The following is a 12,386-nucleotide window of genomic DNA, read 5'->3' on the forward strand; positions in this document are numbered from 1 at the left end:
GATTTCTAGCATTGTTTGCCAGTTTCCCACTAAAATGCTCAAATGAAAATCATATTCAGGAAAAAGAGATGGTCCCTCTTCCCCTCAACATCTCTGTTAGGGGTTCTTTTATGTAGACCCAAGTCAGTGGGCTCTAAAACACCAGAGATCCAACCCAACAACACAGGTCCTACACAACACCCACACAAGCACTCACAGGCTGGTATTCATAGGCCGATACTAACTGCTTTCTGTTCCACTCTTCCCCATTGCTTCTACATCTCCAGCTACTGTTCCTCCAGCTATTGCTCATTATAGTAATACTCCAGTCCCAGTTGCCTCCCTGCTCAGCTTTTATAGCCAACAGTTGCTATTCTAGCTAGGGAGAGGCCTTAAATGGACAGGGCAACAGCAGCACAGGTGCTGGCCATTTTTTAGGCAAAATGTCCTCTCATACTTCCTATGCAGTATGGAGGCTACATGGTGCTGTACTGGAAGTGGGCACCATTTTGGAATGGCCAGATTGTGGTTCCTCATTGTTTTCATTGTGGCCACTCCCAAATTGGTGCCCACTTCCAGGATAACACTATGGGGCCTCCATGTTAGAATACTGTGCAACAGAATGGCTGCTTTGCAAAGGAGATCTATGGAAAACTTAAGTCACCGAGCTATGATGAGAATGGGGATGTGTGGTAGGACCCAGTGGAGTGTGAAGCAGGCATAAGGCCTATGGGGATCCAGAGGGCAGGATGAGGGAAAGAGAGGCCGCATTACTGCAATTGGGTATAAGGGAAGGTGGATTGTCAAGCAACCAAATTTTGTTTGTGTGACCTTGGAGGCACTGCAGTGGCTATAACTCTGAGCAGGAGTTGTAAGTCCATTCATTCTGTGCCCTTTAATTCCAAACGGTCTCTCAATATATGGTCATAAGTCAGGGACTACCTGTATGTTGCCATAATCCTTAAAGATTCCAAGATGTTGACAACATAAAAATGTAAACAATACAACAATATATAAGAACAATGTCATTTGAATAGTTAAAAGATAGACAATGCCAAATGCTCTTCAGAAAAGCTCTGCTCTGACCAGTTTCTGGAAAGCTCAAAGGTTTAACCTCTGGAGGGAAGCTATTCCACAGAATAAAGTCCATCCCTGAGGAAGACAATCTCTTGGTCTCAGCCTTCCTGTCCCTAGTTCAGGAAAGTGAAACATCACTAGAAGATTCTCTTGAGATACATGTGCTGGATGATGAGTTCTGATGGGAGAAAGTTGTTTGAAGATATTGGGAGCTTAAGCAAAAAAGGACTTTATGAGCTACTTTGAGCACTTTGAGTTGTACCCAGAAATCTATTGGAAGCCAAAGGAAGGCCTGCTGGTGACACAAGTTTGGAAAACTTGTGATATCTGTATTCAGAACTTCAGGGGGGGCGGGAAACCCTTGCAATATGGCATAGCTTGCATGATGTACTTAGTGCAGATTAAATATTGGCATTCTCTGGTGGGCTGCCTGCCCCAGTTTTATTAGGTGGTATTCTCTCTTAAGGTCTGAAGACGTGGACAATCATGAGACAGAATGAGCAAGGAAAGAAAAAAGAATCCTTTTGGGTCCAGTCTATTGCAATTAAAAAGAATCAAAAAGACTTACATGTGTTGGTTTAGTCTTGGTCATAAAAGTCTTCTCGAAAGCATGAATTAATTAAAATATTTTTCACATGTTAGATTACATGCAACCCTTTTGAGCCATATTGGATTATTTGCAAATGTCTGAAAATATATGCCTTTTAATAGTAAAAGGCAGCATGGCAAGAAAACACGAAGCAATAAAAATGTAACATTTTTATTGCATTAATAAATCTTTATTTCTGTTAAAGCAATTGTAAGCGGCTAAGAATGCAAGCTTTGTTCTGAGCAAACTGGATGCCTTTCTCCTCGTATTTTCTTTCCAAAGTATCTTAAGTTTCTGGATCAGCTCTCTGAAAAGATGGACCTGGACAGAATAGCAGTGGAGGTTGGATTTGACATGAGGTTGGATGCAGTGCTGGCTCGTGCAGAGCAGTTGATCAAGTTGGAACGAGACACATTGACTGACAATAAGATCATGCTCCGAAACCTGCAGAGAAAGGTAGGAAAAATATCTAAACAGCAGAGGTATTAATGCTTGGTTCGTTTTTTAAATAGTATCCTAAGGGATAGGATAGTACTCACTTAAGTCTCACTCAGATCCCATCACAGTGAAGAGAGGGGAAGAAGTACTTTTCCCTTCAGGAAGAATGGAGCACATAAATAAATGAATATTTACTATCACGGGTGACATGTTTTGTTTTGTTTTAAATGGAAATGTAGGTAAAAGCTCAGAAAGAGCAACTTGAGAACAAAGAACTGCATGTGAAGCTTCTGCGTCAGAAGATCGTCCAGCTGGAAGAAGAGAAGCAAGTGCGCACAGCCCTGGCAGTAGAAAGGGACGAGGCCAACCTCACACTCAGAAAGTTACAAAAGAAAATAGACAGATTGCAGAACGAACTTTCTTTGGCGAGAGAAACACACACAGATCTGAAAGTTAAGCTTGCTGACACGAACGAACTGAAGGTGGGTAATAAAGCTAATAGCGTGATTCAAACCATATTTAGAGGGGTATGAATAAAAGTGAACGGATTTAACTTCCTAATAACTATGCCTAACCTGCCCATCTCAATCGCTCCACAATAGAAAGCAATTTTGAAATGATTAGCAATGTGCCTTCTTCAAGAACCTGAAATTTAGGAGATAGCTCATACTTGACCCAACTTCAAATGTGTGCTGCGCTCCTCCTGCAAGTGAGCCTTATTTGGGTGGATGAGGCTCAGGGAAAAGCAAAATGCTTTTTGGCACCTTATGTGATATTTCCCTTAGACCACTTCCATGTTTTCTTCTTTGGAATTTGTGTTTAGATCAAAGCACTGGAGCAAGACAAAACCATAGAAGAACTAAGCAAATCTCAAGAGAAACTGGAAAAGATGAAGACTAAAGCTGAGAAGCAATTAACCTCTGTCCAGTCTGAGCTACATGTTAGAGAACGTGAAGCAAAGGAAGATAAAGAAAAGGCTAAACACTTGTTGGAGTCTGTGACCACAGAAGCAACAGCACTTAAATCAACTCTTGAAGAAGTCATGAAAAGAGAGAAACAGGTATGTGCCAAGATCACCAATAAGAGGTATGTGTTATTTGTCATCTTTATCCATTCATCAATCTAGATATTTGTCCTCTCACAGGGCAGGTCTATTAAAAGGAATCATAAATAATCTAGAATAATCAAAACAACACCTTGCATTCAGGGTGAGTCACACATCACATCATATCAATCATATCCCTGAAGATGAGGTCACCAATTATCTTCATCCAATACTTGAGGGACAAACTGGCTCTTCAATGCCCTATGAAAGACTGACAGGGTTGAGGCCAGTGGTGGGATTCAGCCAGTTCGCAACACTTCGGGAGAACTGGTTGTTAACTTTCTGAGCAGTTTGGTGAACTGATTGTTGGAAGACATCATTAGGGCAGAGAATCAGTTAAATTATTTGAATCCCACCACTGGTTGGGGCCAGCTGAATCTTGGTGGGATAACTGTTCCATGTGGCAGGACCTGTTTGATAGAAAGGTTTCAAAGCATGCTTACCCTGTCAGAGATAGGCAGCAATAATTGGAGACAGGTAATCCTTGCAAATAACATGGCTCTGTGCCATGAAGGGCTTTAGGGTTAATAGCTAAGATCTTGAATTGGACCCAAAACTCAACTGGGGCCAAAGCAGCTCACAAATACATCATAGTGGTTGGTGTTACTGTGCCATGCACGTTCATAACCATTCACAGCACTGCCTTCTGCACCACCTGTAAGAAACGGTCTTCAAGGGCGGCTCCACATAGAGCACATTGCAATAATTCTGATAGAAAACGTGCCAGTTTGGGTTTTGAAGCTATTTTATAAGTTCTCTTTCAGTTGAAAAGACCAAGGAAGAGGATATAGGCAATAAAGACTAAGAACCTCATCTAATCTCATCTACACATGTATGCTAGTGTGTGGCACCAGTTACCTGGGGAACAAGTAAGGCCATATGCACAATTGCCTTGAAAAGAATATGAGTAATTGCATTACCAAAGGAATTAGTGCAACCCATAGGATTTATTGGCATGCCAGAAGCTTAACGAAATTTGCAGTGAAACCATGATGGTCACTATAAAGTTTTGGGAGCTTCATGAGACTTTTCCTAAGGTGGGAATCTCCCATTACAAAGGTACGATAGAGAGATGTGAGTAGAATATCAGGTTTATGTTACAGGGTTTTGAGCATATTTCAAGAGTTTTAATTAAGACAAAGCAATAAAAAGTTGCAGTTCAGTGGCCTTTCCCACTACTGATTATTGACAAGTCACAGTTTCAATTATTCTGGGTCAGTTTTGTGCTATGGGGTCAGATGTGTTTTATTGTTTGGAGACTTGTGCAAGTATGAATTATTGAGAAGTTCTTTGGCAAAGAGTCACCATTGTATATCTCTCTGCACCTCTGCTATACATTCTCAAGACTATATTGGAAAAGTCTTTATTTTAAGCCCCCCCCCCCCAAAAAAAAACAACAACAACAACAACCCCAACCCCAAAGAACAAACCTAGGGCATGGAGAGGGTTTTTCTCTTAAATCCTTTACTTTGCCGTTATTATAATTTGGCACAATCTAATTTAGTTCCAATATGTTTTTGAAATTTCATCCTAAAGGGGAGGACCCACAGATCTATGATAGGTGCCTTCATTATACTTTCCCAAGAGAAATGGTTTCTGGGGACAATACAGAATGATCAAATGAGACCTTTGAGCACAAATGCCCACTTATGCCCAAATGCCCAAACGCATCTGATGATCTGTGTGAATGTAACTGCAATGTTTATAGGTAGAGTTTTACTTCATGATACCACATGAACTTAATTTTTCAAAACTTGCCTTTCTTTCAAAAACAAAAATATTGCAATCTGTTACATCAAATGTCATCTATTTTAATAGCACAAGACTAAAGAACAAACAATAATTGTAAGCATTTGGCATGCGACCTTTCAAACACACTGAACCACAAACAAAGGTCTGAACGTATTTTAAGATTAATTCAGATCATGCAGTGAGGTGTGTAATATTAAATATGTGACTGCAATACAAATTACACAGAACTTGAAAATTTCCCCTCTGTTTTGATTTGTTCTAAAAAAAAATCACAATATGCTCCAGTGTTTGGCACAAAACAATTACTTTCAGCTTTCTTCCTGTAATAATTCTTGTATTAATAAGTAGATTACATTGAACATTTATCCATTTATCTAACTGATGTCTCTCTGACTTTAATGAAGATGTTAAATCTAAGCTCGGGCGCCACAACTTCAGACAGGAGAAGGAGAATATGTTTCTCTTAGGGCAGTGATGGTAAACCTTTTTCTTATAACGTGCCAAAAATTGTACACACACATGCACTATTGCACACACCCACCCCAATTCAATCCTCTCCGTCCACCTGCACAGTTTTAGGTGATATTCTTCCACAGGTTGGTTGTTTTGTTTTTTTTTACAAAATGTCACGAACAAGGGTTCCAACAGATTTACTGATTGATTTTTTGAATTTATGTTGGCTGCTTTTTAGCATATAAAACTGAAAACCAACATTGAAGTACAAACTATAATAATATAAAGATTTCAGCAATGTTAACACTTAGGTTTTTTTTTAATTTTTATTCTCTTGGGCAGCTATTTTTTGAGACAATAATTTACAGGTCAGTAAATATATATAAAAGGGATGCAGTGGCTCAGTGGCTAAGACACTGAGCTTGTTGATCAGAAAGGTCTGTAGTTCAGTGATTCGAATCCGTAGCACCATGTAATGGGTGAGCTCCCATTACTTGCCCCAGCTTCTGCTAACTTAGCAGTTTGAAAGCATGTAAAAATGCAAGTAGAATAAATAGGAACCACCTTTGGTGGGAAGGTAACAGCATTCCGTGCACCTTCGGCGTTTAGTCATACCGGCCACATGACCACGGAGATGTCTTTGGGCAGCTCTGGCTCTTTGGCTTTGAAATGGTGTTGAGCACCGCCTCCTAGAGTCAAGAACGACTAGCACATATGTGCGAGGGGAACCTTTACCTTTCAAATATATATGTGAGCCAGTTTGATGTAATGGTTAAAGCACCAGGGTAGAAACCTGGAAACTATGAGTTCTACTTCCAGCTTAGGCACAAAGCCAATTGGGTGATCTTGGGCCAATCATTCTCTTTCAGCCCTAAGAAGGAAGCAAGGGCAAAATCTTGCCAAGAAAATTGATAGGACTAATTCAGGCAGTTGTCAGAAGTCAACACTGACTGGAAGGTATCAATGATTTGGATGAGGGAATAAATGGGGAACTCATCAAATTTGCAGATGACACCAAGCTGGCAGGAATAGCCAACACTCCAGAAGATAGGCCAAAGATACAGAAGGATCTTGACAAACTTGAACATTGGGCACTATCTAATAAAATGAAATTCAGTGGTGAAAAGAGTAAGGTTCTACATTTAGGCAACAAAAACGAAATGCAAAGGTACAGTATAGGTGGTACCTTGCTGAACAGTAGTAACTGTAAAAGGGATCTTGGAGTCCTAGTGGACAACCATTTAAATATGAGCCAGCAGTGTGCAGCAGCTGCCAAAAAAGCCAACACAGTTCTAGGCTGCATCAACAGAGGGATAGAATCAAGATCATGTGAAGTGTTAATACCACTTTATAATGCCTTGGTAAGGCCACACTTGGAATACCACATTCAGTTTTGGTCTCCACGATGTAGAAAAGATGTGGGGACTCTAGAAAGAGTGCAGAGAAGAGCAACAAAGAGATTAGGGAGACTAAAACATATGAAGGAAGGTTGCAGGAACTGGGTATGTCTAGTTTAATGAAAAGAAGAACTAGGGGAGACATGATAGCAGTGTTCCAATATTCGGGAGCTGCCACAAAGAAGAAGGAGTCAAACTATTCTCCATGGCACCTGAGGGTAGAACAAGAAGCAATGGGTGGAAACTAATCAAGGAGAGAAGCAACTTAGAACTGAGGACAAATTTCCTGACAGTTAGAACAATTTATCAGTGGAACAACTTGCCTCCAAAAGTTGTGAATGCCCCAACACTGGAAGTCTTTAAGAAGATGTTGGCTAGTTATTTGTCTGGAACAGTATAGGGTTTCTTGCCTAGGCAGGGGGTTGGACTAGAAGACCTCCAAGGTCCCTTCCAACTCTGCTATTGTATTGTATTGTATTGTATAGAAACAAGCGAACAGCAACTACAGTTAGTCCTCGACTTATGACCACAATTGAGCCCGAAATTTCTGTTGCTAAGTGAGATAGTTGTTAAGTGAATTTTTACTCATTTTGTGACTTTTCTTGCCACAGCTGTTAAGTGAAGCACTGCAGTTGTTAGTAAGATGGTTGTTAAATAAATCTGGCCTTCCCCATTGACCATGCTGATAAAAAGGTTGCAAATGGTGATCACGTGACCCTGGGACACAACAACCATCATAAATACGGATCAATTGCCAAGCATCTCAATTTCGATCATGTGGCCATGGGCTTGCTGCAATGGCTGTAACTGTGAAAAATGGTCATAAGTCACTTTTTTCAGTGCCATTTTAACTTCGAACAGTCACTAAATGAACTGTTGTAAGTTGAGAACTACCTGCAAAACTCAGAGACTGTGTAGCGCATCATCTTCAGAGGTCCCTAGGCAGTGGTGGGATTCTAAATTTTTTATTACCAGTTCTGTGGACGTGGCTTAGTGGGCGTGGTGTGGAAGGATACTGTAAAATCTCCATTCCCTCCCCACTCCAGGGGAAGGTTACTGCAAAATCCCCATTCCCTCTGGATCAGCTGGGGCTAGGGAGCCAGAGAATGGATGGGAGTAGGGCCAGATGGTATTTACCAGTTCTCCAAACTACTCAAAATTTCCGCTACCAGTTTTCCAGAACTGGTCAGAACCTGCTGAATACCACCTTTGGCCCTAGCTTTGATAAAAAATAAGCCACTGATTATGAAACATACTAAGCTCTTTAGACTAGGTTTCACTAGTTATTCTTAAATTCCTGTAATTTAGAAATTTCTCGAGAAACAAACAAAATAATTATTTTTGCTCCATAGTCATCTGCTAGGCACTCCTGACATCTTTTCAGATAATGGGAATATCTAGAGGAGTTTCTGATGTAGATTGCTGTAAACCAGCATTTTGATTTGGGAGAAGACATGCCATATAGTTTACCATATTTGTTTTCCTTTGCCCTTGCAGCTGGCAGATTTCCGAAGAGTTATCTCTCGCATGTTGGGTCTCAATATCGCCACCGTGGCTCTTGCTGACTACGAAATAGTAACTCGTCTTGAGGGGTTGATCCATTCTCATCAGCATCATTGCTCTCCTTGTGCCTGCTTCAAGTGTCAGTGAAAGAAGATGGATTTTCATAACTTCTCCACTGAGTGCCTCCTTTCTTTCTGCAAATAATAGTTAAAACAGCAGAGGTCCGGTTGGATGTTCCAAAAATTAACATTTCATTGGAGTTAAACTATTGCCTACTCTGAGGAAAAAGAACAATAAGAAGAACCAATGAAGTATCTTAATAAATAATATATGTATAATTGAGTGAACAGCTTATGGTCTCAGCATCAAAAATGAAACAAAATTCTCATACTCATCAAACAGTGGAATCTCACAGAGGCCTGATATTGAGCAGTGTCTCCCTCTCTCTGTCCCATAAACTATCCTGCTTTGCACAGTGGCATTATAGTAGCCAATGAGGTTTATCCGAGGTGCGATTATTGCTAATTGAAACTTTCCTGAGAGTGGAAGGGCAGAAGGAGGAAAAATCTCCTGTGAACAGATCTTTCCAGATGCAACAAATCCTCTTAGGATACAAGCTTACAGCAAGTGTCAATGTACTTGCTTTGTAAAACAAGAGATAAGATCACTTCACAAGTAATTGGCAAGTAATTGACAAGTTACAAAACAGATGTTCCTATGTCTGCAATTTTTCTGTATATAAAATACGCCTGTTTTGAGTCTGTGACATGTATAAGAAGTTTCCAAGAATATTAGTCCATTTTTAAAATATGTTTACAAAAGTGGTTTAAATATTACAAAAGTTCTTTAAAATTGCATCCAATTTTAACACATTAAAGAATTACTAAAATCTGAAGAAGAGTATTAGGCAGGAACATTCCATATGGAAACTATACTACTTGGAAGAAATATCACATTGGCACAAATTAGAATGGAATATAATAACAGAGTTGGAAGAGACCTTGGAGGTCTTCTAGTCCAACCCCATCAGTTGTGGGTTGGCAATTTTTTTACTACCGGTTCGGGCGCTCTCATACACAGGTCCAGGTGGGTGGGTGGAGCCTCCTGACACAGCTATTACCAGTTGGCCCAATGTGGGCCAAACCAGGAACAACCCACCCCTGAACCCCAGGCTTAGGCAGAAAACCCTACACCACTTCAGACAAATGGTTATCCAACATTATCTTAAAAACTTCCAGTGTTGGAGCATTCACAACTTCTGGAGGCAAGTCATTCCACAGATTAATTGTTCTAACTGTCAGGAAAGTTCTCCTTAGTTCTAAATTAAACAGATAAGATTAGCACTTGGAGAGCTAAAATTTAAATAGCAACTGATTTAAAATTTAAAACATCCATTTTGGCTTCAGTCCCATGATCCATGAAATACTTTCCATGGGGTCCCCAGATTTCTTGAATCTTAGCTTTTTAAAGCAGAGAAATGTTCATTTTAAAGGAGAAACTTCATACCTCAAGTTTCATATGTGAAATAATAGCAATATCCATATTCAGTATTTCCCCAGTGTTAGGATTTGCCAAGACTGACTATGAATACGTAGTATTCCTAGCCATTCCATGATCTACCATGACCCAGAATTGGGGAGAATTATGTTAGTCCTTAAATTAACACTGTCCATTTCTCTCTTTGTGGCAACAAGTTAAGACAAAGAAAAATCAACACAGGAATGGAAATGGTGGCATCTCTTCCTTGTTGAAGCTTAAATACATAGATACTTTGAATTTCTAGTAACCTACCAAATTATCAAAGACTTAGTAATATCATAGGATCAGAGATTTAGAAGTGACCATCCATTCATCTCAGGACAGTTCCCATAACTGAATATCAGGCAGAGATTTAGAAGATTAAAGATTCAATACTTTGCTAATTTAAGAAATCTAGTCTGAACTAAATCCACTTTAATAATTAAACAAATGCTTTAAAAAGATCTATCTAGGTCAAGTCTCTGCTACTATTTCCTTTGGTAGAAAAGCTGAAGCAATAACATTTGGAAAACAGTTGTCATTTATAAGAGCTGCTACAGTGCACATTTAAAAAAAACCTACAGATTTTAATGAGAATAAATAATTGCTGAATACATTTTTTTGGATTCCTGCAAAATCTTTCATTTTCATTGGACTCCTGCTCTTCTAGTTACATGTAAAGAGTGATTGAGTCGTATATCTCCATTATTTAAAAGAATATCTAAATATCTGTTTAAAGTTTCACATGTCTTATATACTGAACAGATAATAGAATGTCAGATCAATAGAAAACACAATCTGCAACCCAAAGAGCTGCTCATTTTCCTGTGAAATTTGTGGATGGCTTATAAGATTTTTTTCAATTGCAGGTAAGAGTGTCTTGTCACTGATAATGGCATGAACCTGTCAGATCCCCCTCGCAAGTTCACCTTCCCATCCCTTCTACCTGATTTTTTTGGTTTATGAGTTTGGCTATTTCCCCAGGTCAAAGCATTATGTATTGACATGTTAATACCTGTTCTTTGCCCCTTCATCTGTAATCTCAAGGGGACAGAATGAAAGGTCCATTTTTCTCCATGATTAAGTTTTTAAATAAATGACACTTATTTGCTCATGTAACCAGCAGTATCAAACAAGCTGGTTATGGGATAGGTATAAGAACACAAACGAATTGAATATTTTTTTTAAAAAAATGAAGGCACCCCTGAGAAGGTAGACTAGTTATAACATATTTGGTAAGTCAAAGATCTGCATGTTAAAGCTAGTCATCTGTAAATAGACTGAGCAAATCAGATAGAGAGGCAAAGAATGGAATACATATTGAGCAAGCTGAATGGAAAATGGGAGATTACTCACTTACCTCCCCAATTCTTCCCTGCCAAGTTTGTGTCATTGATTCCAGTTTTTCCAGAGGTTTGGGGGCATTGGGTCTGAAACCCACAGCTAATCTGGAAACAGATTGCAGTTCATCCTATCAGATCACCTGGGGAAAATGAATTTCTAATATATTCACTTCCTGATTCCTATCTCTTTCTCTTGTTGAGAGTGTGACTTTAATTATAGAATGTGTAAAAGTTGCCAGTCAACAAGCCACTAACTTAAAAATGATCAGTTATTTTACTGCAGATCTATGCAGCATTTTACACATTTTTCTACAAAACAAAAAGCCTTTTTTCTAATGTGTTTGAAACTTGACAGATCTAACGTCTTAAAAGAGTAACAGGATGTCAGTATAAACTTTAAAAAGTGATATGCTGGTGGGTGAATCTCCCACTAAAATCAATGACATAAAACAAATGGGGATTAAAAAAAGTTAAAAGAATGAATTTAGAAATAAAGTGCTCTTGGTACTATAGTTAAAAAATTGCTTAGCAGGGAGAAAAAAAGAGAAGAATTATTTGGGAAACATGGGAGATTTCCAGATGGAAACAAACATAATTAAATTGAATGAAAATTGAAATGTAATGTCACAAACAAATTGAATAATTAAAGATTCTGGCACATTTTTGGTAGGTATTAAAGGACTACCAGAATCAAAACCAAGCATAAGTGGTATTATGCATCATGGTTTTACTGATGTATGTCTCTATGTGTATCTCTAAGCAAGTGAAAATAAGAGATGTTGGACTACCTGTAATTTTATGGTAGTGTGGAATGTAGCTCATAGCAGCATGTCCCAAACTGACTCCTTCCAGATTTTTTCAACTGCAGTTCTGGAAATTGGTTAGCTAATGTGGCCAAAGATCAGGGAATATGAGACATATAATCTATAACTTCTGGAAATGTCATTTAGATTCTAATGGGAAGTCTTCAAAAGAAGGTAAAAGCATTCTGATAAGCATAGAGGGTTTTGTAGAAGCAATATGTGGATGGATTATGCAAAATAAGCTTAGCTTTTTGCAAAAGGATATAGGGGTATCTAGAAAAATAAATGTGCTATCCTAAGTATACTTGCAAAGGACCTTATCTGTTGTAAATCAATTTCTACCAGGAAGGATAGCAGTTTCTCTACTACTACCCAGAGGATGCTCAGAATGTGAGGAATATTGCTCATAATTATCAAGTGGCATGTAGA

At 38.9% G+C, this 12,386-nt stretch overlaps 1 protein-coding gene across 2 annotated transcripts in view; it reads left to right on the forward strand.

The window, feature by feature from the left end:
• CCDC170 (coiled-coil domain containing 170) overlaps nucleotides 1-8,631 on the forward strand; it is a 71,380-nt gene extending 62,749 nt beyond the window's left edge. For both annotated transcript variants that reach the window (XM_081945650.1, XM_081945651.1), the window contains exons 8-11: nucleotides 1,928-2,101; nucleotides 2,323-2,565; nucleotides 2,907-3,143; nucleotides 8,288-8,631. In XM_081945650.1, the coding sequence (XP_081801776.1) occupies nucleotides 1,928-2,101; nucleotides 2,323-2,565; nucleotides 2,907-3,143; nucleotides 8,288-8,440 (807 nt within the window). In that variant the 3' untranslated portion in view covers nucleotides 8,441-8,631. The remainder of the gene's footprint in view (nucleotides 1-1,927; nucleotides 2,102-2,322; nucleotides 2,566-2,906; nucleotides 3,144-8,287) is intronic.
• Nucleotides 8,632-12,386: the final 3,755 nt, after the last annotated feature.

This window comes from Natrix helvetica, assembly GCF_964273705.1.
Source record: "Natrix helvetica genome assembly, chromosome: 2".
Taxonomy (NCBI): Eukaryota; Metazoa; Chordata; class Lepidosauria; order Squamata; family Natricidae; genus Natrix; species Natrix helvetica.